The sequence below is a fragment of the Watersipora subatra genome, chromosome 9 (assembly GCF_963576615.1).
Source record: "Watersipora subatra chromosome 9, tzWatSuba1.1, whole genome shotgun sequence".
Taxonomy (NCBI): domain Eukaryota; kingdom Metazoa; phylum Bryozoa; class Gymnolaemata; order Cheilostomatida; family Watersiporidae; genus Watersipora; species Watersipora subatra.
Window position 1 is genome coordinate 48,281,447 of NC_088716.1, and position 27,225 is coordinate 48,308,671.

The 27,225-nt window shown below is 34.8% G+C and overlaps 3 protein-coding genes across 4 annotated transcripts in view; all 3 read right to left on the bottom strand.

Moving 5' to 3' along the window:
* LOC137403680 (sulfotransferase 1E1-like) lies at positions 1-24,514 on the bottom strand. 2 transcript variants are annotated; one of them, XM_068089680.1, is made up of 8 exons: positions 24,455-24,514; positions 7,270-7,469; positions 6,569-6,769; positions 5,918-5,973; positions 4,447-4,626; positions 4,137-4,286; positions 2,237-2,300; positions 1-650 (listed from the first exon to the last, which is right to left on the bottom strand). In XM_068089680.1, exons 2-8 carry the CDS (start codon positions 7,460-7,462, stop codon positions 544-546), a joined length of 951 nt encoding a protein of 316 aa, XP_067945781.1. In that variant the 5' UTR covers positions 7,463-7,469; positions 24,455-24,514; the 3' UTR covers positions 1-543. The 2 variants fall into 2 exon arrangements, with proteins under 2 accessions (XP_067945781.1, XP_067945780.1); XM_068089679.1 differs by lacking the exon at positions 24,455-24,514 and adding an exon at positions 7,677-7,771 and having other exon boundaries at positions 2-650.
* On the bottom strand, positions 10,735-19,632 carry LOC137403679 (sulfotransferase 2A1-like). The gene is made up of 7 exons (XM_068089678.1): positions 19,438-19,632; positions 18,717-18,917; positions 17,944-17,999; positions 17,232-17,414; positions 13,348-13,497; positions 12,521-12,584; positions 10,735-11,062 (listed from the first exon to the last, which is right to left on the bottom strand). The coding sequence occupies exons 1-7, from the start codon at positions 19,628-19,630 to the stop codon at positions 10,956-10,958; spliced, it is 954 nt and encodes a 317-aa protein (XP_067945779.1). The 5' UTR covers positions 19,631-19,632; the 3' UTR covers positions 10,735-10,955.
* LOC137403681 (sulfotransferase 1E1-like) overlaps positions 23,870-27,225 on the bottom strand; it is an 8,911-nt gene continuing 5,555 nt past the window's right edge. Inside the window, exons 7-8 of the mRNA XM_068089682.1 lie at positions 26,917-26,980; positions 23,870-24,535 (exon numbers count right to left, since the gene is read on the bottom strand). Of these exons, the coding sequence (XP_067945783.1) occupies positions 24,429-24,535; positions 26,917-26,980 (171 nt within the window). The 3' untranslated portion in view covers positions 23,870-24,428. The remainder of the gene's footprint in view (positions 24,536-26,916; positions 26,981-27,225) is intronic.

Below are 27,225 nucleotides of genomic sequence, written 5' to 3' on the forward strand. Positions count from 1 at the left end.
CCTATAACTATTCTGTAGCAGCTCATATGTAGGTAAAAGAGGACAACTTCTAAAATAACATTATTCATTCTCATCCATCAACCTTTTGTATTTATTATTAGATCATCCAGAACAGTAACCTTGGCTAAGGCTGAAGCCTTAGCCAACGGCTATGAAGCCTTAGCCTTGCTCCTAGGTGGAGCAAGAAGCAAGCGGAAACTTGCTTCTGCTACTATTATAGCGAGTAACATCTGTTCATATGAGAATAGTAGTTGATAAGCAATTATACAGACAATCCTATAAATAACAATATTAACTAGCTATTAAGTATAATTTATAAAGCTGGTGTTAGTAGAAAAAATATTCAAATCTATCAGAGATAAAATAACATAATTGTAATTATTAATTAAGTGGTTGATACAGCATCATTTGAACCACAATTAAACAAAATTTTAAACTCTCAGAAAGCTAATGAAAACAAGACAAATAATATATAAATGTATGAAAGCTTAAATATACACAGTTTATTATTTAATATGTTGTACAGCACCATGTAAACCAGAGTCAGTAATGGAATGGTATTTCTTTACCACCTTCCCAATCAGCCAAGAAAGCATCGAATTGTTCATTTTGAGCAACGGTGAGATGGTTCTTCCAGTCTCCAATGCTACCTAAAATATTTAAACTTGAGATTATCTGTTTTAAAAGTAAAACCATAAAAATCAATATTGTAAAAAAAACATTAGCAACAAATAGTCTTCATCAGAGTGTTCATTTTGCAAGAAGCAAAACATTGACAAGAAAGCTCTCCATAATCATGACATAACTTGCGGATCTGCTAAAATGCATCCCCGCCGTACACAAAAGTTTAATATTAATATATGAAATTGATACAAAAGGCTTCAACCATAGACAATCCTAGTCTCCTTGACTTACTGCAAGAAAGAACTGAGTACAAAACTTGTTACATCATACAAAACTAGGTTTGTTATCTTCACAGAAATCTGTGTGAACACACACACTCATTATACAAGATAGGTAGTAAAATGATATAACATGTTGAAAATATTATTTCATAAGGTCCTGAACTCACTGCAGCAGGCGCTCCTACAATATAAATACAGTAGATGCTCCTATAACGTATACCTCTTATAATGTAATTTCCAAATAACGTAAAAAATTTATGTGAAGTTTTTGCTTCCTACTGCAAAACAAACTTCCATATAACGTAAAGTGTCAAGTCGGGCGAGTTTTCATATTCGATTTTAATGTTAGTTTATCTTGCCGCACTTGCGAAAGAACAATTGCTGCCCGTATAACATTATATATAACTTTCGTGACATTCTAGTTTATCGTAATAGATCATTAAATGTGTCGACAAAAAATGTTCATAAATACAAAGGCAATCGATTGGTGCAGGTGCTACAGCCTCAGTCTACCAATCTGAACGTCACGAGTTGGAGTATCATCTAAAGTGATCTTATATCCTAACCATATATAAATAATATATGGTATGGTTAATATATATATAATATATATATATATATAAATCATATATATATTATTGTATACATTGTATCATTGTGTATATATATACGCAAAACAAAAATATATTTTACTATAAAAAGAGCAGTGTTCACTTGTTCAGCGTCTGTCTGTATCCAGGGGTGAAGGTTAGGATCAAAGATAAACTTTTGGTGATACTTTCAACTCGTGACGTTTAGACTGGTAGACCGACGCTGTAACACCTGCACCAATCGATTGCCTTCAAGTACTTATGAGCAATTGCGCAGCTACCTATTCTCTGTTTTGACAACACGTCTAACGATCTATCACGACGAACTAAAATGTCATGGAAGTTGTATATAATAGATATAATGCTATACGTACGTCGTTTTTTTCACAAGTGCGGTGAAACATGCTACCATGCAAATCAAATTTGAGAAGATGCCCTTACTTGACACATTACGTTATGTGGAATTTTTTTATATAATATGAAGCAAAAACTTTGCATAAATTTTTTACGGTATCTGAAATTTACTGTATTGAAGGTTTGTTGTTATAAGAGCGTCTACTGTATATCTAAGTTTTTCGAAGGTACAGTAACTGGTTTCATAGTTGCCCGATCTTACATGCCAACCTCAGCAAACCACTCCTTCCAATCGGCTAAAGTTATAAACTAGTTAATACACAAATTACTAAGTAAGTCTTGGACAACACTTAACTATCTAGATATGAAAAAATGTTCAGCGCTTACCTTTCCTATACATACACTCTATCACCTTCTGCTGGTCCTCGCGATCAACAAGATTGGCAGCGAGCTGTGAATAGACATCATCAGCATGTTTATTTGTCCCAGCTAACTGGTCACACAAGTACATCAGTTACGAAATTCTTGCATCAAATGTATGGATCTTTCAGAAAAGTAAAGAATATGCTGTTTTTTGTCAACAAGTGAATAAGAAAATTTCTCAACTGACTAGCATGAAGCAAATTTAATGATTTAGCAAAAACGTCCCTACAATGTAAATAATCCATTAAGACAACATTACATTATAGGGATTGGTTTACATTATAATTTATGTAAACATTATATGTTATATACATGTATACATTTTGAATAGCCTAATCTATTCCTAAATCTTCCCAAACTCTCCTCTATAACACTTTAGAAAGAAAAAAAACTAAACTTAACATCTTAATGTAATGACTGTACAGTAACTGTGGTGTTATTAGTTTGTATTGACATCTTTTCTCAGTTTTTCTTATCACTCACACTTAGCTTAGGGTCAACGATCACAATAATTTCACGTGAAGTTAAGGGGCGCACACCTTTAATGTCAATTTGAATTGATTGTTTCCATTTTTTGTTTACAGTAAGGTCTATGCTGCAAAGAAAAAGATCACACATATGGCTAACAAAAAAAAAAAATAGACGGCGTATAATAATAATGTCATTTTCTCTCTGAGATGCAAAAATAGAAAACGGTGCCTTTAGAGCCAAGTATGGAACTCTCGCTATTCAAATTGAAATTGAAAACTTGCTTTTAATTTCTTACCTAATACGAAGCATAAACTTTAAATAAATGTTCATTATTAAAAGTTTATGCTTTCTTTACAGTTCTTTAAAATTTACATTAAAGGAGCATCTACTGTATATATTATTTCTGTTAATTAATTCCGGAGACCAAAATGCAATTATAAATAGTTTGAATAATACCAGATAGCATTAAATTAAATTTATTAAACGAAAATGTACCAAAATAAATGTAAAAGCCAGAATAATGAGTCAAGACAAAATTAATCTATGTAAATTGCACTAGGTGTCTGTCTGTCTATCTGTCTAGCTATAGCGATAAAGTTTTAGGAATGAGAACTCCGCTGCGCACCAGATTTGAATTCACACCCTCCAGTTGTGTAGACGGGCATTGATCCAATGCGCTGTCTAACTTGCTGCGCCATAGAATAAATTGGGCATGTACTTATTATAAATGCTAATCTTTCTTGGCTTCACGCTCAACATTGCGGCTAGTATTATGCACAAAGCCATACCAGAAGAAAAATGCCTGACTGTACACGACGTGAAAGAAAGTGGTTAAACTCACAAGTCAAACAAGACAATTGTAATCAATTTAAAGCTGTAGTAGGCACATCAGCCGGTACAGTATGAATTACACAGAAATAAACACAGTACACAGAAATAAACACAGTAGGCTTCACAGAAATACACAAAACACTTTTATTCGAACATTGAATTGTCTTTACAACAACTTTTTTTATTATCCGTGCAAAGGCAGGCATTCAGGTAGTAAAATAATAAAAGTAAGAAATGTTTTTTATTTTCTCCTCAGAGACACAATATCTGAAGTGTAGGGTTGGCAATATTTTGGTTTGGTAATAGAGTGATAGTGATTTTTAAGGCAACTTTAATTAACCTACCATAGACACGCTTAACATTAATGTATTTTATTTATTTCATCATTTACTTTTAACTTCTACCAATGCTTTTACATTTATTAACAAGTTTATAATGGGGCTAGTAAGGATGGATTTTGTATGTTGAAAGATTTATGTAGAGGTAGTTGCAAAATGTGGTATAACTGTACATAAATTAATGTTGCTTTTACAATTTTTGCAATCTCCGTGAGTAAACTTACCACGTTTGTCACTGTCTCGCTAGGCTTTGCTTCTATCTTCGCTTGTTTCATTTTCTTAAAATCAATAGCTTCAGCAATTTGTTGAACCAGCTCAGGAGATCTGCTCGTACCCATAAACTCATTTACCTTCTGAATCGTAGCGGCTGCATGCTATAAAATACTTCTACAGTACTTTACTGAACCAGGAAATAGCAAGTAGCAAGTTGACCAAGTCTAAAGGCAACCATTTAGATCTTAAAAATGAGACTACATGAAAGACTTATCATCGTAAATGGAGTTCACAGGTTCTAACAGTTTCTCATTTACTTACTAGCTTCAGATCCTCATAAAAGATGACGAGTACATTGGGCTCTGCTCTCCGAGACCACATATATTCTGTATAGGTAAAGTAATTCCCGTAGTCAATATCTTTGTACAAAAACTTTTGTAGGAAATCTTCTAGTTTTAAAGAAGTTACTACTGAATGATCACCAGCATCAAAGAGAGGGCTCTAAAACAAACAAATGATATACAAACAAGCAGCAGTTATAATGCTGAACTTATGTCAATTAACCCTACATGATGAGATTATTCGATGGATTTAAAAATTTGCAAATTTGCATACAGTCAGTTCCACGAATTATTAAAATCTAAGAATAGTTACTCAATAATTAGTTTTATTTTTAACACAAGGAAGAATAACTACTACCCCAATTTAAAAACTAGCCGCTAGGCAGAGTTAGTAAAGGTAGTTGAGTTCTAAACTCTTTTAAAATAATGGCTGGAACTTTGAGTTAAGACCATTGCCAATGCATCACACTTCTTTTACAAAATTATTCAAATTGGTCACAAGTTATTCGGAATTCGGCACCGCATCATCTTTGCAATAATCTCTTCTGCAGTTCTTTACGTTGAAAAAACTCATAACTTACCACAATTTGTTGGTTCACCAAAGGCTTTCCAATTCATGAATATTTATGAATACTTCGGGTTGCAGCCAAAAATCTATAGCTTGGCATGATCAACATAAATTTCTCAGCTAAATAGAAACCTAAACACGTGGTATACGCAACCGAAGGTTTTACTCTATTGCTATCTGCTTTCACAGATTAATTTATTTGCAAATGCGTTTATCAGCGAATAATTTAGTCCACGAATATGCATAAAAAAACAATTTTCACGAAATTTAACTCCGCGAATAATTTCATCTTGTAGGGCATCGTATGCCACAAAGAGCGTGCTAGATACAACAGTTACAGAAAAGCTATAGTAATGGACACAGTTTTACAGCGACCTAGTTATGTCCAGTGGTATGACCTAGGTTAGGAACCTAGTAGGCTCCTTAACTAGGTCATAGCACTGGACACAGTCTTAGAACTACTTAGTAGGTTTTTGAACTAGGTCATGCATAGCACTGGATACAATTTTACACCCAATTCGAAGATTAACTAAATAGGTCATAGTACTGAATGCAGCTTCACAGCCATCTAGTAGGTTACTTAATTAGGTCATAACAGCAGACACACCATAGCTACCTAAAATGTTTCTATTTTTTCATAAGGCATGGAATACTCTCTCCTCACGAGATTCAGTGAATGAAACATGGACAGTAGTGATGTACAAGTCAACTCAGAAGCAATGCAGTGTTAGCCTAACTTTTTAATTTTGTAACTAAATTGTCTAGATTCAGACCTTTGAATGAGTTCAAAAGAGCTGAGTTGGCAGAAATCCATGCAGTCTGAAAACATATGGAAGCAGGTGAAACTTGAAGCAAGATAAACATAGTAATAGGTTTTACTTACTAGACGCCTATAATGGAAGTATGATGAAACGAAGACATCCTTCGGGTTCCTCAGCACTAAAAAGTGAAAAAGCCAAATACTGAAAAAAGAAGCATCTGTTACATGACCAGATAACAATTGTTTCACTTTTTAATCCATTTCAGAGAAAAAATTAAACTAACAACTAAAATGCTTTTTCTTTGATATATGAACTCTTTGATATCTGAACTCTTTGATATTTGAACTCTTTGATATCTGAACTCAAGGTATAAAAAAGAGAAAACAATTCATAAACCTAAAAGTTGAGTAAAACTAAAGGTTTTTCCACAAATGCACTGAGTATTTGATTTACCCTAGCAATAGTTAATGTTGCTGTCATGTGTTTCTGCCTCAGCTTACTCTGAGAGTTTGACAGCTAGCTGATTGTCTTTAAAAACGTATCATTTAAATTTCCAGTCAAGATTCCCATGAGTTTATTAAACTGGTATGTATGATTAACTATAAGTATGCTATGTAGCATAAGTTTAACTTGACCGGTGTAGATGACGCAAACACAGAGTATAACTATAACCACTTCTGTACCAGTACCTATAACACAACCTGTATAAGTTGAGCAGTGTAAATGACTCATACTGCAACTAAAGATTAAAAGGCCTATGTTCTTGTTCTTACCCACTACAGTTTTTGCCTTTCTAAACTCAGCTGGAAGAACATCAGTTCTGTAGTGAGTGTTGAAGACACGCGGAGAAGGAAAGCACTTTCCACTTTCGCTGATGGGAACCACGTCAACAAGAAGAACTTCTTTAGGTTGCTGGATAACCTCTGCTGACTCTTGAAGCAGCATGGTCATCATCTCCCATGCAAAGTGGGTACCTAAAATATTAAACACAAATTTGGTTATAAATAATAACAAACGAAAACCTTGAAATTTATTAAATTACTTATAATAGTTTTAGTGAAGAAGTTTAGGTGTAGAATAATTTCTTCAATAAGATAGTTCCAAACTTTAACCAGTTTTTCATTTATCTGTACTTTTACAATAAACTTACAGTGGAACCGAATAGAAATAGTGTAAAATAGAAACTGGTTAGCTGTTAGGTTGCTGATAGGTCTTTAAACACATTTTAACATCCCAATAAGCACCTGCATACACCTTTATTACAATGTCAATATTTTAGATGTATTTGCAGTCTTTGTTAAACTACCACATCGCCACAAGTTATGTCTTTCTATCATATATTGTTTTGAGGTAAAGCAGCCTTGAGACCACCTTTTGTGAATGCCTCGTCGGCAACTGCTGACACGAGTTTATTATGTGAAACAACGGCATATCTTAGAATGTAACTTCAGTGAAGTGTTTTAGTTGTACTTACCATTTTTAGGGTAGGTCGCGAGAAAATAATCTGAATCAATCCATTTATAATCCTCCAATTCTGCTTTCGCTTTCTTGTAAACCTCTGGTCGGGGAATGTACGCAGGAACCTTAACTTTCCCATCATCACTAACTCGGTATTCGATGCTCGAGGACTGACTCTCAGAAAGAGCTGATGCAGTGCCTTCTTCCATTTTCCTTCTATAAAAGTATAAAGATCAGGTGACTCACCATTCTTCTTTGGACACATTAGATGGTGACTTTCCTGAGGTGGTATACTGTTTAGCTTATTTGAGCTCTTTCACAAGAGTTGCTAATAACAACTGGTTGTAATTTTTCTAGATTCTTGCCTGGCTTTCACTAGATAGTGACAGCCGTAGTTAGTTGTAAGGAACCCATTCTACTTACAGATGGATACTGCAGAGAAAAAGCTGACGTTAGTTCAGTTAGTAAAGCTTGACACTAGTACGGCAAGATAGTGAGTGTTAATATCTAGGACTTTTCTACACCAAAATGATTTCTTGTTTTTTAGACACTGATTGGCTTAGCCGCTGATTCTCATATTGCAGTTAGCTGACCGTGACCACTAAATAATGTAATACATCAAATGTAAATGAGATTCACTGGTCTACATCACTTAGTAAGCTTGTTTGTAACCAAACTCCAGCTAGGTGATTGCTTTCAGAGTGTCAACCAAACTGAATAAGTTAATTTGATAAAGACTGAATTTGAGGTCAAATGCCTTTTGCTGTCATCAACAGTAACCTTTTTAGGAATTGTACTCCAGCCTGCTATTTGAAGGTCGAGCACCTGGACTACTAGGTCACAAGTAAATGACACTCAGATATTATAAAACAATACACCCTCTTCGCTTATCCCTCCATAACCCCTACTCCTCCCTTCTTGTTGATAACATGACACAACTTACAGCATTTAAGAGAAATATATCACAGAGCAGAGGTTATAAAATATTTAAAAAAGGTTGATTCAAAGTTTTAAAGACATCTCGTAGCGGAAAAGGTTTCATTTAAACTGCTATTGTGAGAAAATGAGACATTTGCATGCAAAAGATTCTTAAGATCGAATTTAACCAGAAAAAGATTATTTTTATGTAGCGACAAATAAAATATTTGACCAATAAAAAGGCATGAATTTACTTTTCTGCTCCCAAACTCCTACAGTTCTTTGCAGATTACATCCTACTCAGATAGAGTAAGCAAAACCTGATTTTTACTTTAAGTTTTAAAGGTATGAATAGATCTAAAACAGGGTTCGTTACTGAACAGCCTTAGCATTCTGTGACTAGCTTGTGTACTTCCTTGATTAGTACTTCAGTGAGAGGTAAGTTAGACGCTTATTTTTACTTCATTTTGATCATTTTATTCCCTAGAGACACTTGATTGTGTGGAACTCCATAAATATGAAAAAAGGTCTTTAGGTCACTGGACACTGTGAACAGGAAACAGCTGAACTTGAAAAAAGTGACGACAGGCATTTAGGCATGGTGTGAAACAAATCCTTTGAATTTTGTGATGGAAGTACATATATTATCTAATGTAAGTATATAATTTTATCATATAATATATATATGTTTACACTCTTCTGAGTGTACACCAACTTTAAAGGTTGACTCGCAACAAAATTCAGATAACAGTTATTTGGTATCATAAGATTCACCATGTCTTACTCTGTTGTGTTGTAGGTGCCAAATATGTGGGAATGTGATTACAAGCTCTTAAAAGCTAAAAAACGAACAGTTAATCGCAGCCACACGAGACCGCCGTAGTTTGGATTCTCTTTCCAAAATAGCTCAAATGTGACGTAGCTGTGAGAGGTGGTTTCTGTTTACACTTTCATGCAACCTTATTCGTCGAAATATTTTCACAAATATACTTCACGCATTCAATAAAACCATGTCTATTGTTCTTACGCGTCTGTTTTATCGTCATTGTAGATGCTGTCACTTTTCACAATGATATTTTATAACTTACCGTAAAAATTAATTTAATTTTTTAGCGTTACCACGAAGGAGTACATATCATTGTCTGATAATCATGACGAGCCTGTTGGTCACCTGTGATAATCAAAAAGTGCTGCAAAAATTATTTGCGAAGTATTGGGTCACATGATCAGATTACGACTTGCCAATTAGACCAGGCCGAAACAAAACTGTAAAGTAGCGAGTATCTATATTTGATACGGGGTCTTCGGTAAAACCCGAAGTGTTTGTCATAAACTAGTGTTACGATAAGTTTTATATTGAGCTGTTTATTGGCCTTTCAATTCACGTGAGAACATCAAGTGACAAGACAATAACTAAATTTCATGACTACGTCATCGAAATAAAGAGATTTAAATCTACGGCGGCTTTCCGTTTTTGAGCTTTTAAGAGCTTGTAATCACATTTCCACATATTTGGCACCTACAACACAACAGAGTAAGACATGGTGAATCTTTTGATACCAAATAACTGTAATGTGACTTTTCTTGCAAGTCAACCTGTAAGCAAAATCATATTACTCTACCTGCACTTTATTTGTAACTATTTCTTATGTTTTTCTCATTTCTTATTTTAGTCCAACAGCAATAGGCTGGTTAGTCGAATAACTGATTTATAACTATTTTGTAACATCACTTAGGCAAGGAGAGACAACTCCTGAACTAGCGTCATTCCTTCTCATCCATCAACCTTTCATATTTCCTGTTAGATGTGGTTCAAGAACATCACAAAGAAGAGAAGAGGGAGCTGATGGTAGTTTCTCACGTTATGCAGATAGGAAGGCCTATCCAGAACATTAACCAGAGCTAAAGCTATGGAGCCAGTGTAGAGCAAGAAACAAGCTAAAACTCACTTCTGACCTTATTATCTCAGAGTCACAGGTGTGTATCTCTCAGTAACAGTCGCGGTCTATAGAACCATCAAAGTTTGCACATTTTTAAAATTTAGCTGCGGAGAATCCGTATCGCAGAAGATTTTATTTCAAAACTTTTCGTTCGCCAGGCAAATACCTTACCAATTAGGCTACACAAGATCCATGAATTTGTTGAGCAGTATATGTATGTCACTATGCGGGTGAAGATATGCTACCTCTTTCCATTACGACGCAACATAATTTTATGCTTGTTCTCACAGCTCTTATTGGTAAGCTTAGTCAAATTAGCCATTGGCAATATGCCAGGCTAATTGCAAATGGCAGGCAAGTATATTACCTCTCACTGTTTATAAGCTGATTGTTAATACCCATGCAATGCTGGGTATTCCGCTAATATTTCATTGTGTACAAAGCCAATCTTAAGCCGTTTAAACATTTACGATTTTAACCTGTCTGATGACAAGCAAGTAAATTATTTTTTGTTTATAAAATTATACACAAGGTCATATCAGAATTGTAGTTGATGAGCAAATACTTAGACAACTCTATAAATAACAATATCAACTAGCTATTAGGTATAATTTATAAAGCAGATGTCAGTGGTAAAAATATTTAAATCTCTCAGAGATAAAATAACACAACTGTTATTTATTAATCAAGTTGTTAGTACAGCATCATTTAAACCAAAATTAGACAAAATTTCAGTCTTTCAGAACTAAAATTAAAACAAGACATACAACATAAAGTTGCATGAAAACTTATATAAATGCAACTTATTATCTAACATGGTTTTATAGCACTACATAAACTACAATCAGTATTGGAATGGTATTCCTTTACCACCTTCCCATTCAGCTAAGAAGGCGTCGAATTGTTCATTTTGAGAAACAGTGAGATGGTTCTTCCAGTCTCCGATGCCACCTAAAATGTTTAAACCTGAGATTATCTGTTTAAAAGTAATACAACAAAAACGAACATTAAAAAAGTAGGCACAAGCAACAAATAATCTTGGTGTACAAATCAACGGGTACATTTTGTAAGGAGTAAAAGATTGAAAAGGCATACTCTCCACACTCATGGCATAGCCTGTGGATCTGTTAGAATTCACCCCATCTTTCACAAAAGTTTAATAGTAATTTATGAAATTGATACAAAAGGCTACAACCATAGACAGTCCTAATCATCTTGACTTACTGCAAAAAAGAACCATCTACAAAACTTGTTATATCATACAAAACTAGGTTTGTTACCCTCACAGAAGTCTGTGTCAACATATACACTCATTAAACATAATAGGTAGAAAAAAAATATAACATGTTGACAATGGTGTTTTGTAAGGTCCTGAACTCAGTGCAGTGGACGCTTTTACAACGTAAATAATTTGTTCCAGGAACGTCTACGTTATAGAAAATTTAGTATTTACGTTATACGAACAGTAAAGTACATGTAAATTACCTAATTCGTTCCAAGATCTTTCTGAACTCGAATCACTGTCCATAAAAAGAAAAAAATTAGATTTACCTTTTTAACTTGTTGGCTGCATTGTAACTATATCCATGAACCTATTAACTATACTAATATATAGTTATCAGGTCTATGGTAATATCATTAGTTTGCATTGACAACTTATCTTCTTCTGCTGATCAATTTCACTGGTTTTATAGACTATGATTGTAGTAATTTTACAACAAATTAATAAGAAATGCACATATCGACGCCTATTTACAACGATTTACAGCCCATTTTGTCTACCTGTTTGCCGTCTAACTGTATCCAAGGGTGAAGGTTAAAATAAAAGATAGCTTTTGGTGATACTGACAGCTCATGACATTATTGATAGGTTGGTAAACGAACGCTGGTGCGCCTGCACCGGTCGATCACTTTTAAGTATTTATCAACGATTGTGCAGCTACCTATTTTCTGTTTTGTCGACAGATCTGACGGTCTATAAGAATGACCTAAAATGTCATGCAAGTTGTATATATAATAGATATAACGCTATACGTACACTGGGTTTCTCACAAGTGCGGCGGAATATGTTATCATTCAAATCGAGTTTGAGAAGTTGCCCCTACTTGACATCTTATGTTAAATGGACTTTTTTACGTAGTACGAAGCATAAACTTTGCATAAACTTTTTACGTTATCTGGAATTTACGTTATAGGAGCTATACATTGTAGGAGTGCCTCAAGTATACCTAAGCTCTTTGAAGGTACAGTAACTGGCTTCATAGTTACCAGATCTTACATGCCAACCTCAGCAAACCACTCCTCCTCATTGGCTAAAGTTATAACCAAATTGATACACCAATTACTAAGTAAGCCTTGACCACTACTGAACTATCTACATGTAAATATGAAAGAACTTTCAGCGCTCACCTTTTCTATACATCCTCTCGAACATCTTCTGTTGGTCTTCGCGATCAACAAGATTGGCTGTCAGCTGTGAATAAGCATCATCAAGATAGGCCATTACATCAACAAAAGTAATTTTCTCTACGAAGTGCGGAGAGAAAAAACTGTACCTTTAAGACTAAGTATGGCACTCTTGTTATTCAAATCGAGATGGATCACTCGCTTTTAATTTCTAATCTAATACGAAGCAAAAACTTTAAATAAATTCTTCACATTCAGAAGAATTTACATTATGGGAGGTTTTTCTTATAGAAGCGTCTACTGTATACCCTATCTTATGTTTGTGAATTCATTGTAGAGCCCAACAAGCAATCATAAATAGTTCAAATAGTAGCGGATAGCATTAACTTAAATTTATTATACAAAATTGAGCTAAACGTAGATTTGAAAGCCATAATAATGGATAAACACAAAATTAATGAAATAATACAAATCAGAAATGTTTTAATTCTTACCTCAAAAACACAGTATCTCAAGTATAGAATTGGCAATAGAGGTAATAGAGGTAATAGAGGTATTTAAGGCAGCTTTAATTAACTTACTATAGACACGGTTAAAATGAATGTGTTGTGTTGATTTTATCATTTACTTTTAATTTTTACCAATGTTTTTACTTTTCTTTACAAAACTTTGAAGCTAGTAATGTCGGATGTTGTATGTTGAAAGATTTGTGTAGAGGTAGTGTTAAATGGGGGCTTGACTGTATTACATTACAGTTAATTAATGTTACTTCCACAACTTTTGCAATATGATTAGTTGTGTCCATTAAGGCATCCCAAGAGTAAACTTACCACGTTGGTCACTGTCTCGCTAGGCTTTGCTTCTACCTTGGCTTGTTTCATTCTCTTAAAATCAATAGCTTCAGCAATTTGTTGAACCAGCTCAGGAGATCTGCTCGTACCCATAAACTCATTTACCTTCTGGATCGTAGCGGCAGCATGCTATAATATATTTCTACAGTACTTTCATGAACCAGGAAACAGCAAGTAGCAATTCAACCAAGTCTAAAGGCAACTATTTAAATCTTAGAGATGAGACAACGCGAAATACTTATAGGCTATGGGCCGAGCAGGCAAAAGAGCTAACAATGATGTTCCGTTGGCACCCCTTTTCATTGGCAATTTCTGCAGTGATTTAGACTAATTTTGGTATGGAGAATTCAAAACTGAAAAGTTGCCGCAACTGCCATTCCCACTTCTATGAGAAATTTGACAAAAATGATTTTTTTAAGACTTATCTCCCCTGAAAATAAGATTCCTTCCAAAGAAGCATCAGATTTGCAACTTTTTCTCATAATTATTTTGCAGTGATTTAGGATGTCAATGGTAAAGTCAAAATTCATCTTCTATCTATTTTCTAACATTCCATATCCTACGATAGTTACACCCACATGTAAACTATATACATATATATATAAATGGTTAAGTAGCTTTATTTTAAAACAAAAAATCAAAACACTATAATTACACTATGTTTTATAACCTAACACTGATGAATCATATAAAATAATAAGGATGCTGCGAGCATGTGCAAAGCTCTGTGTAAGGCAGCTTTGTCATGATACCGGCGCATCAGTTTTCTTGGCAGCTGGACTTTCGACACTCACATAGAACTGCTTGTAGAATATCAGGTGAGATTATGATTCTGGTATGACACTTTAGTGCATACTCATCGGTTTCCTTATCTATTATCCACCCATGTAAAGGAGGAAATGGTGCATTGGCAAGTTGTGTTGTTGCCTCCTTCCATATACATGTACATGTAGGTAGCTGCTACATAATTGACACAATGCACATGTTCTTTTAGCGATTGATGGTAGGGAGGGAAGGACTGACTTGCCCCAGGCCTGAACAAAAAAAACCTGTACCATAGTCAGTTGAAGTCTGTGCCAATTTTCTAGATGCTATCTTTTTTGGCCATAAAGTTTGCATGACTGTGTAAGACTCACAGAGAGAATACAATTGCTTCGAAACTTAAATGATTCTCCGAGTCCTTTCATTGCCTGCTAAAGGTCGACATCTGTTTTGATGAGTTTCCTATGACTCATTTACTCTTTGCCTGCAAAGGATGAAATTGCATCACAGCCAGAGAAACTGTGTAAACCTATGAGATTTTCACATTGGTAGGTTATCTCCAAACTTAGAAACCATTGCAATGACATATAATAGCCACTTCTTGTCTCTCTGTCTGATAAAAAAAACAGAGTCCGCAATTAATATTCTTACCATGGGCAAGTGCCATGATAGCAAAGTCTATGTCAAAAGATTCGATCACCACCTGTGAATAGTCATCAACAGCATGAAATGCATGCAGCACGAGACACGTGTCTGCCTCGACACGTGTCTGCCTCGACACGTGTCTGCCTCGACACGTGTCTGCCTCGACACGTGTCTGGGAGTGGTGGTGCACTCTTGTAATCCAACTACTGGGAAGCTAAGCTTGGTGGTCTGGGTTTGGTGGTTTGAGTCTGCCTCGACACGTGTCCTCTATAATAGAGGTTGGTTGAGCATAAGGGTTAATATTATGCTGGTAGCATGATCTTGTTGTTGCAGTGTAGAGTATCAAGGTATCATGCTTGACTGTAGTCTTCCAGTGTGAAGCGATGAATGCAAACCTCACTTCTTTGTTGCTTCCAGACTTTACAGAGGCTTGTCAGTCTGATATCTTCACAGCTTTATTATTAAAATGAAGAATGCTTTGTAGTTTCTTATTACCTTCTGCTTCACTCACTCCCCGTGATTCTATTCTTGCAATAATTGTCAATCACAAAATCTGCACAAGCAGCCTCTGACACGATTTTTGATGTGCATAAGCGATAAGCACATCAAGAATGGTAGCAGCAAGTTTACGGAATGTTGAAGGAATGGCTTGGGCAGGTAGAGCTTGGATAAGGGTCATGGCATCGGCAAGGATGGCCTCACATCCTCAATAGCTTGGAGTCACTGTATTTATGGTAGTTTGATTATGTCTGCCATAGATATGAACTGGTGCTCTGAGAAGGTTTCTAACTCAGTTGCCCTTTGGGAACCTGGAATGTAGTATCCAAAAACTACAACAGTTAGAGGCACAGCTCTCTGCTTGTCCCTTTACATAAAAAGTTACAAGGTACCATAGGTACATGGTGAACAATCTTTCTAATTGATTCTGTTGAGGCAGAATTGATCAACATTTTCACCATTTACGCAATTGTGTATCGATTATGACGCATATATACTCGTCACAACACTCGTTATGATAGGCCATCTTTAATGAAACTGCGTCTAGATCAAAGTTCGTTGAAGTATACATTCTTCCTGTTTGATGGTTCCAGCATTCTTCAATCTATCTGCATATGTAGGCAGGTGCACCGCTCACAAAATTAGCAAGTTGTTTATGCGAAATCATGCTTGAAGATGTAGATAGGAGTTTAAATCAGTTGTTGGGGCCATAGCTGCTTGTAGGGTGATGTGATGCCAATCATTGGTGCCGTACCAGTACAAGTTGGACTGCAAAACAACACAGGGCACTGATTAACAATTACTTAATCATAGTCAAAGCAACTGACGAAATCATATTGCAAGTTAATTTACAGAATAGATGGACATACCAGCAGGCACAGTTTTGGCCATATGAAGGAGAGCTTTGCGCTTTGCGAGTAGTTGATTTGTGTGCGTAGTACCCACTCAAAGAGAGTAGGAGTCTCGTCATGTGGCTAAACGAATGATAGGACAACATTGACTGGGGAAATCACAATCACTTAGTTAGCTTACATTAAAAAACCAGAGTGAATACAGGCATGATTTGTCCATTTGATAAACAAGGGCAAGACTAATGATTAATGCCATGCTGTATCAAAATTTAATTATTTTTCAAACTGAATACAAGCATCTTGATCAGTAGCTACTACTACTGGTTTGTAGGCCCTACAGATTACAATGTCAGCATTCCTTCCAACTTAATAACAATTATTAATTATGTAATTAAATTACAAAATAATTATTTTATTGAGTAATTGTAAGTCACGTTATCTCATCTTAAATTTTTGAGTGGTAAAGTATCACAAGTCTAAAAAGTACTCACCTCACTGCACTTTTTCCTAACAACCTCAATCTTGCTGTTGTTAGTCAGTCTCTGATAGCATGTTCTGTAAATCTGGAAGCCCTTGCAGACAAGTTGAAGGCATACACCATTGGAAACAGACCTTTTAGGCTTTTTAAAACGTGTTTTTTCCAGCTTTCTAGATAGCGACTAAGTGTTTGACTTGTTTTTCAACATTTTTGACTGTATTTCTTGAGAACCATTTATGTTGGCTACACAAGCTATGTCAAAGCTTGAACCATGAATGCATGACAAGAAAATAAATTACAACGAACAATGGTTTGACCTTGACTTTTGTAATAAATGGACAAACCTTGACTCACTCTGTAAAGTGCCAATTACATTTAAGTGTGAAAGGAGGCAGCTCCTTAAAATCTACCAAACCTAAAGTCGGAAAATTCTCTCACTAGTGGGAAAGGTAGGCATGGCAGCTCATTGGATATGAACTTTACACCATTAAATCTATCTATTAAGTGCAAAAAATTTCCACTGAAAAGGGTTGCCAACGGAAATGCAAACTAAACTGCCTTGGCCAATGCACGGCCTATTAGCATCGTAAATGGAGTTCACAGATTTTAACACTTTATCATTTACTTACTAGCTTCAAATCCTCATAAAATATGACGAGTACATTGGGCTCAGCTCTCCGAGACCACATATATTCCGTGTAGGTAAAGTAACTCCCGTAGTCAGTATCCTTGTTGTACAAAAATGTTTGTAGGAAATCTTCAAGTTTCAAAGAAGCTAGTACTGAACGATTAACAGGATCAAAGAGAGGGCTCTAAAACAAACAAAAAATGCAATTACGATGCTGAGCTAGTGGAATGTGTTAGAGTTCATTAGATATAACAATTCAAGAAAGGTCATGGTACTAGACACAGTTTTACAGCAACCTAGTAGATTCCTCAACTAGGTCATAGCAATAAACACAGTTTCTTAGCCAACTCGAAGGTTAACTAAATAGGTCATAGTAATGAACGCAGCTTTACAGCCATCTAGTAGATTACTTAATTAGGTCATAGCAGCCACATTTCAACAGCTACTTAGCAGGTTTCTATTTTGTCTTACGACACGGAGTATCTCCGTCTTATAAGATTCAGTAAATGAAACATACACGCTAGTGATGTAAAAGTCAACTCAGAAGCAATGAAGTTTTAGCCTGACTTTTCAATTTTGTATCTAATTTACATGAATTCAGATCTTTGAATGAGTTCAAAAGAGCTGAGTTGACAGAAATCAATGTAGTCTGAAAACATATGGGAGCAGGTGAAATTTGATGCAAAATAAACATAGTGATAGGTTTTACTTACTAGGCGTTTCTCATGGAAGTATGATGAAACAAAGGCATCCTTCGGGTTCCTCATCACTAAATAATGTAAAAGACAAATGCTGAAAATAGAAGCATCTCTTACACGACCAGGTAACAGTTCTCTCATTTTTTAATCCATTTCAGACAAAAATTAAACTAACAATTAAAATGCTTTCTCTTTGAGATGTTAACTCAGTGTACCAAAAGGGGAAATAAATTTATAAACCTAAAAGTTAACAAAAGGTAAAAGTTTTTCTACAAAGACCTTGGGTATTCAATTAACCCGAGCAGTAGTTGTCACTCTCGTATGTTTCTACCTCAGCTTACTGTAGCAGTAGTTGTCACTCTCGTATGTTTCTACCTCAGCTTACTGTAGCAGTAGTTGTCACTCTCGTATGTTTCTACCTCAGCTTACTGTAGCAGTAGTTGTCACTCTCGTATGTTTCTACCTCAGCTTACTGTAGCAGTAGTTGTCACTCTCGTATGTTTCTACCTCAGCTTACTGAGGAAGATAGACAGCTGATTGTCTTTGTAAAATGTATCACTTAGATTCACAGTTACAATTTCTACCAGTTCATCAAACTGGTAGGTATATTTAACTATAAGTATGTGGTGGAGCCTAAGTTTAACTTGACAAGAGTAAATGAGGCAAACAAAGAGTATAACTATACCCACTTCTGTACCAGTACCTATAATACAACCTCTATAAGTTGAGCAGTGTAAATGAGTCATACTACAACTAAAGATTAAAAAGGCCTTCAGCCTTGTTCTTACCTACTACAGTTTTTGCCTTTCTAAACTCAGCTGGAAGAACATCAGTTCTGTAGTGGGTGTTGAATACACGTGGAGAAGGAAAGCACTCTTCGCTTTCGCTGATGGGAACCAAGTCAATCATTAGGAGCTGCTTAGGTTGCTGGATAACCTCTGCCGACCCTTGGAGCAGCATGGTCATCATCTCCCATGCAAAGTGAGTACCTTAAATATTAAACAGCAGTTTTTTTTAAATAACAGCAAACAAAAACCTTGAAATTTAATAAAGTACTTTTAATAGTTTTAGTGAGAAAGTTTTAGGTTCACAAGAACTAGTTCAGTGAGACAGTTCCAAACTTTAACCAGTTTTCATTGACCTGTACTTTTCTAATTAACTTAGTAGAACTGAATAAAAATGGTGTAAAACACAGACAGTGGTTATAGCTACTAGGCTGTTAAATCTTTAAACACATTTTAACATCTCGAGAGTCACCTGCATACACGTTTATTACAGGGTTACCATTTTAGATGCATTGACAGTTTTTGTTACGAGGCAGCATCAGTAAAAAATTAAGCTTTTTTATCAAATATTATTTTGTGATCAAGCATTTTGAGCTGGATAGCTTCTTCCACAACATTTTCAACGCTTCTTTGGAAACAGTGACATAACTTTAAAATGTAAAACTACGTACGACTTATCTACAAGTGAAACCTCTCTGAAGAGCTTTATTTTAGTTGTACTTACCATTTTTAGGGTACGTGGCAAGCAAATAGTCTGAATCAATCCACTTATGTTTATCTAACTCTGCTTTGACTTTCGTGTAAACCTCTGGTCGGAAAATAAATGCTGGAACTTTAATTTTCCCATCATCACTAACTCGGTATACTACGCTTGAGGACTGACTCTCAGAAAGAGCTGATGCAGTGCCTTCTTCCATTCTCTTTCTATGAAAGCATAAAGAATAGGTAAATCGCCATTCCTGTTGAACACATAAAATAGTGGCTTTTTTGAGCTGGTATACTGTTTAGCTTATTTGAGCACTTCCACAAGAGTTGTAAATAATACATTTACAATTTTTTTTCATAATTTATTACACTTCAATATCATTTATGTCGTAAAATACAATAGTACAAGTAATCATGCCTAACTTGTACTACAATCGTGTGGTGACAAATTGCAATGGTCGGCTTTGCGTTGGACACAACATTTTATCATCTGAGCATATACTGTGGCTTTTACTATTTGGTTGCTGGTTCAGTAATTATTTTGAACAAAGGATCATAAATATATAAAGCATGACAGATAGAATCGATATTGGTGAGTTAGTTTTTTGAGGAGCTAATAGGTACGTACGTAGTTAGCTATTTATGTTTTATAATTCATCCAAGTGTGCATTCACACAAAATACATTGTAATTTGCAGTTGCCTTAATTGGTACATCTTGTTTGTGGTTTTTATTTTTATATTTTACATATTTGTTATGCAACACTCTTATTGGTCACAAAGCCGGCAATGTATTTACTTGTTTGTGTACTCTTGGCCGTTGGTTGTTCAGGAAGTTTAACAACTGAGCTTAGAATGATTGTGGCATCGTTGAATGGAATACATCAATGGAGATTAGTGTCAAAAATTTCCAGCACACTATGCAAAAAGAAATGTTTTTCATAAAGTGCCATTAAAAACACAATTTGAATACAAGAAAAAAATGTAACAATAAGTTTGACTTTAGGGAAGGCACTTGTCGAATAATTCTTAAATATTTCACCAGCAAGTTTAATGTAATGGTAATAGTATTATATTATATATTATATAATATATTATACAATATTATAATACTGTATAGTATTATAAATGTTATTATATAGTAAATACATCTATATTACTCTAAGTGCTTCAGTAAGATTGAAAAGTACAAAGTAGGGGGTTGTCTCTCCTCAAGTAATGATAGTTGACTTTAAGGAAAGTACTTCATCATAAAAATAAAAATACCTCTCATAAATAACTTGCTATAATTTTTTCAAGGATTCCAGTTTGTCTTCACTAAATAGTGATAGCCATAGTTGGCTGTAAGCAACACATTCTACTTACAAATAGCAATGGCAGACTGGACAACTGTGGTTAATCCAGTTAGTAGTGTTCAATACTACTAACAGTACATGTAAGCCTCTTACAAGGCCCTGTTTTTGGGAGAGATGAAAGCGAGTTGCTTGCTAGTAGACAGCAAGTGATACTAACTGAGATGCTACTACATCAACATGATTATTTGTTTAGCCACTGACAAGGTCTGACTGCAGTAGTCAGACCGTGACCGTGACCGCAAAAATGTGGCTTCAACTGGGTTGATTTGTTACAAAAGAGATATACAACCATAGATTTTGGAGTTGTTTGCCCACTTATTTGTATTTGTTTAGTCCGCAACTGCAGTACTCCACTCTATTCTTTCATGAAGCTTATAGACATTGGTATATGTCACCTTGTGTGTTACAGATATTATTTATGTTTATAGAAATATTCATGTCTATGCGTTAATTGTTACAAACACCCGTTTGTGTTTAGGTGTAGTCTCTTCATCTTTTTCTGGCATTCGCGCTATTTAGAAGCAAAATACATGTAAAATCCTTCGTCGTAATATCTTTGATTTCTTTCTAAAAACTAACACTGTAGACTATAGCAACTAATAGTTTAGCGTAGTCCTCCTTGAAGAGTATGTGAGATTCACTTCCCTCCATCAGTCAATAAACCTTTTTCTTACCAGACCCCAGCTAAGAGTGCAGAAATTCAAGGTTCGATGTCATCATCAGTGACATTAGTAGGAATTGTACTCTGACTTTCTATTTTCAGGTCAAGCACTCCAGACTAGTAGACAACAACAGCTACTAACAAAGAAAATAACACTCAGATATATAAACAATACAAATGCTTTGTTCAGCCATCCATAACACCTAATCCTGCTTTTATGGTGATAATATGACTGAACTAACAGCATTTAGGAGAAAAAAATATTATGAAGCAAATATTATAAAAATCTTTAGAAAAGGTTGATGCAAACCTTTAAAGGCATTCCAGGGCTGAACAAATCTTTTATTTATTCAAATATCTGTTATTAGAAAATGAGGCTTCATTTGCTTACAAAATATTCATACCATAGAGTTTAACCTTCAAAACATTAGTTGATGTAGCAACAAATAAAATGCTTGACCAATAAAAAGGCATGACTAGGTAATCATGTCTCATTATTGGTTAAGAGTTTAACTCATTTAAATGATAACAGTTCAATGGAGGCAGACCTTTAACTAACCAAGAACCTGAGCTATAAGTTAATTATTTGATAATAAGATACCATCTCTAGAGCAGGGGTTCCCAATCAGGGAGGAATTCCCCCTAGGAGGGAATTTTGAATATACAAGGGGGGAAACAGAGAAGTGTCTGATTGAATAAATTTTTAATTCATGTCCTGCAGCACCATAGGAGTTTGGGTTTCATCATTTAACAATTTGTTTTTTTTTGGTTTTATCTATTACACTAGTTGCTAATAATGAGCTACTATAGTCAGAACCCAAATATATATAAACACATCTATCTAGATTTTGATTGGATGGTAAGCTAAGCTAGTCATAAACCAATTCACCGCCATGCCGAAGGTCGTGTATTATTTTGTGTTGTGTGTGTGCTGTATAAAGTTTTACATTGTGTTGTTATATTGTTAGATATGTACATTAGAATGGAATTATAATTTGTATTGATTGTTTTTAGTCATGTGAGTTAAAAGTGCAGGGGGAATCAAATTTATAAAAAAGCAAAAGGGGGAGAATCGAATGAAAAAAGTTGGGAAACCCTGCTCTAGAGTATTATGTAGCATATAGTACATGTGATTAATTATAAATGTATAATCATGTGATCAGGTCTTATTAGTTGGTTGAATTTACTTTTCTGCTCCCAAATTCCTACAGTCTTTTGTTGATTACATCTTACTTAGAGTAAGTGAAACCTAATTTTAAGTTTAGTTTTAAGGGTTTGAATTGATTTAAAATGGGGTTGATTACTAAACATCCTTAGCATTGTGTGACTGGTTTGTGTACTTCCTTGTTTAGTAATTCAAAAAGACTGAAATTAGATGCTTGTTTTTGCTTAATTTTGACCGTTTTATTCACTAGAGAAACTTGATTGTATGGAAAACTAAAAGTTTGAAAAAAGGCGTTAGGGTCGCTGGACACTGCTGAACAGGATACAACCAAACTGAAAAGAATGACTACAAACATTTTATTTATGCATTCAGGCATGGTGTGAGACCAATCCTTTGAATGATGTGATGGATGTACATATATATGTTATCTAAAACATGTATGTATAACCCTTTAAATATTGTAATACTAGTACATACATATTATTTACATCGTACATATAATATATGCATACACTGAAAGAGTGTATACCATCTTTATGTAAAATCATCTTACTCTACCTGCACTGTATTTGTAACTATTTGTTATGTTTTTCTCATTTGTTATTTTAGTGCAATAGCAATAAGCTGGTCAGTCGAACAACTGATTTATAGCTATTTTGTAGCATCACTTGGGCAAGGAGAGACAACTCCTGAACTAACGTTATTCATTCTCATCCATCAAACTTTTGTATTTCCTATTAGATATGCCAGATATGGTTTAAGAAGATCACAAAGAAAAAAAGAGGAAGCTGATGTTAGTTCCTCATATTTTGGAGATAAGAAGGCCTATCCAGAACACTAACTTCAGCTTCTGCTACTATTATCAAATGTGGTCTTAGCTAGTTTTTGCCCAAAGTTACAGTTGAGTGCCTCGCAGGTAAGAGTAACCCTCTATATAACCATCTTTGCAGTTATTTAGGATATGCTTTCACTTTCTAGTTAAACAGCATTAATATCCTAGCAGCTCTGATATTACTGACAGTAGCATAGTGTGTATCAGTGAAAATAGTTTCCTTGTAGGATTTAAACCTGTTGTAATATAAAATGAGCCCATTCAAGTTCAAAGCAGCTTGGTAATGATAATATCATAATAATTTAATTTTAAAATAAGTTCTGCCATGTTTTTATTATGGCTAGAAAACAACAATGAAACCATATTAAAGAAATCATACAATTCATTCGGAACTAGCTTTGGTAATATTTGCGTTACAGTGCCCTTCACCCATCAGAAGTAAAATGTATTGCTGAACTATTTGGAGTCTATCACATGTTTTGTGCTGCCAGTCAACTTAGCATTAAGTATTTCATCATGTAAAAAGCTAATCATAAACTGTTCAATCACTTATCATTTTAACCTGTCTGTTGACAAACAAGGAAATTGTTTGGTCATTTTTAAAATTATAAACAAGTTCATATCAGAATAGTAGTTAATCATATAAAAAGATCTATAGCACGACATATGAACACTCTATGAATAACAGTAATAGTTCTGATTCAGGCGTGTGTGAGATTCCTTCATCTATGAATAACAGTATCAACAAGCTATTAGGTAATTTGTAAAGCTGACACCAGCTGTAAACAGGTTTAAATATCTCAGAAATAAAATTAGCATAATACGATAATATTATTTATTGATCAAGTTGCTGGTAAATCTTCGTGTAAACAAAATAAGACAAAATTTCAGACTTTCAAAAATAAAATAAAAACAAAATACATAATATATAAATGTATGAAAATTTATATAATGCAACTTATTGTCTAACGTGGTTGTACAGCACCATGTAAACCAGAATCAGTATTGAAATGGTATTCCTTTACCGCCTTCCCAATTAGCCAAGAAGGCGTCAAATTGTTCATTTTGAGCAACAGTGAGATGGTTCTTCCAGTCTCCAATGCCACCTAAAATGTTTAAACTTGAGATTGTTTCTTTTGAAAGTAAAACATCAGGTATGAACATTACAACAAGTAGACACTAGCAGGAAATAGTCTTTATCAACATATTCATTTTCTCAGGGGTGGGTCATTGACAAAGCATGCTCTCCATTTTTAGGACATAGCCTGTGGATCTGTTAGAATTCACCCCGTCTTTCACAAAAGAATAATATTAATATATGAAATTGATACAAAAGGCTACAACCATAGACGATCCTAATCACCTCGACTTACTGCAAGAAGAAACCATCTACAAAACTTGTTCTATCTTACAAAACTAGGGTTATTACCCTCACAGATGCCTGTGTGAACACATACACTTTATTAAGGATGACACGCAGTGAAATAATATAACACGTTGACAATGGTGTTTCATATCAGGTTACTACATCTAAACAACTTATGACAAAATATCCTTGTGTGTAATTTATGTTCTATTGCAGATATCTAATTCAAACTTCGATTCACGCATCGGTGAACAGCAGATGATCCTTAGCAGGCATTTATAAAGCAAATTGGCAGAGGCCACTTAGCTTTATAAAAGCCTGCTAAGGTTATAAACCATTTGACAGCTGCTCTGCAATGTGCTGGTAATTTAGATACCCTAATAAAATTGGCTGTCCAAAATTGACACGAAAATTTGTCTGTTTTTATTTGAAAACTTTGGTAAGGATTTAAATGTTGTCTGTTGTATTTTGCTTATCATCTAATCAGGAATTCTGTGTAATGGGAGCTGACCAATCACAAAGTAGGTTACTACACCCTTAATCAATTTTGACATACTACTTTAAGCGCTACATGGCAGTTACGTGTGTTTCACAAACTGTCTGCGAGACCTGACGCTAATCTCGCGCAGCAAAACACTTGTAACGCCAGGCTCGGCAGCCTATATTCACTTATAGCTGCGACACTGATTATTGCATAAAAAGACTGCTCGCCATGCTGTTTTGAAAGTGTTGACCTTCACATGTACAGTGCATTTTGGGAAGGTTTTGCTTGCCACTCCTTTTGAAAGTTGAACAGCGCTGATCTCTTGCGTTGACCGCCGATATCTACCAGCGGTCAATGCAAGAGATCTGCCAGTAGATACCGACAGTACTTGACGCGTAGGCTCCCATTTCATCGTCAATAGCTCTGTGATACAGCCACATGTGCTTGCGGCGTATATGAAAACCAGACTTGAGCAGTGTTTAAAGAAGCCATGTATAGTGTCTGGTATGTGTAGGGACAGCTTCAAGCACCAAATTATCAAGTTATGTCATCAAACCATTGCTATAGATTCTCAACAATCCATAAACCTCCCGCAGTTGTATAAAACTTTACTGCTATCGCAAGCGAATGTCTTTTGAAAATCATTGCATAAATTAAACTAATTTCAAGTTTGCTTTTTAAGTAGCTAACCTATGTTTCTAACTTATGATATACAACTAGTTGGTGAGATATTACGATAGAAATAAACACTATGCAATGTCCTCAGCTCAGTACCTACACACATGGCATCTGAAGTTTCTCAAGACAACAGATTTCATAGTTACCAGATCTTACATGCCAACCTCAGCAAATGGCTCATTCCTATTGGCTAAAGTTATAACCTAATTGATACACCAATTACTAAGTAAGCTTTGAACACTACTTAACTATCTACAGTAGGTGTGATAGTACTTTAAAGAGGTGATCACATCAAAATTTACTAGATTTTATCAGAATGTATAGATATTTTTCTATCATTTGCGGTTATTTTTGATGTTTTAGGTGACCTGACTGCCAGGATGTTTTGAGATTAAAATTGAAAAAACTTGATTGCAGTTAAAACATTCAAGAGAAAAAGGCTTCTTGATAAATCATGTCAATAGTCGCACTTCCTGTTTGTCCTGTTTGTTTTGACATTGGCTATTGCGTTGAAGTTGCAGTGCTAAACGTCTCTATTGACAAATATTGTATTTTGTATTTGCTTATGATTAATGGAATAAAACTTCAAATGTAGCCTCAGGTACACTGTGCATTGCTATAGATGTTTTAAATAATTTAAAGATAGGTTGGTTAAAATTTGCTTGTTGTTTTCCTCTAAATGCTGTGTAAACACATGAGTACCGGATGCTGAAGAGACCATATGTTTATTACTTATAAACAGGAAGTGCAACTATTGACCCCATTGTTGAGAAAGTATGGGAATGTTTTTTTCTTCTGCATTGTTTAACTGCACTTAAGTTTTGTTTACTTTTAATCTGAAACATCCTGGCAGTCAGATTATCTAAAACTACCAACAAAATCTCTAATCATAGAAAAGTATCTTTATTTTCTGGTAAAATCTAGTAGAATGTCACGAAATCACATCTCTATGTGCTTACCTTTTCTATACATCTGCTCTATCATCAGTTGTTGGCCTTCCTGATCAACAAGATTGGCAGCCAGCTGTGAATAGACATCATCAGCATGTTTATTTGTCTTAGCTCGACGGTCACAAAGTACTTCACTTACAAAATTCTTCCCCAAAAAAGACTTCGAAATGCAAAAGACCCTTTTTTTTGTCAAGTGAATTAGAAAGTTTCTAAACATGCAGCATATTTAATGATTTAACAAAGATAGAAAAGGAATTTATTTTTTAATAAAATAAATAATAATAAATAAATAATTTTTATATAAAACTTAAATTTATT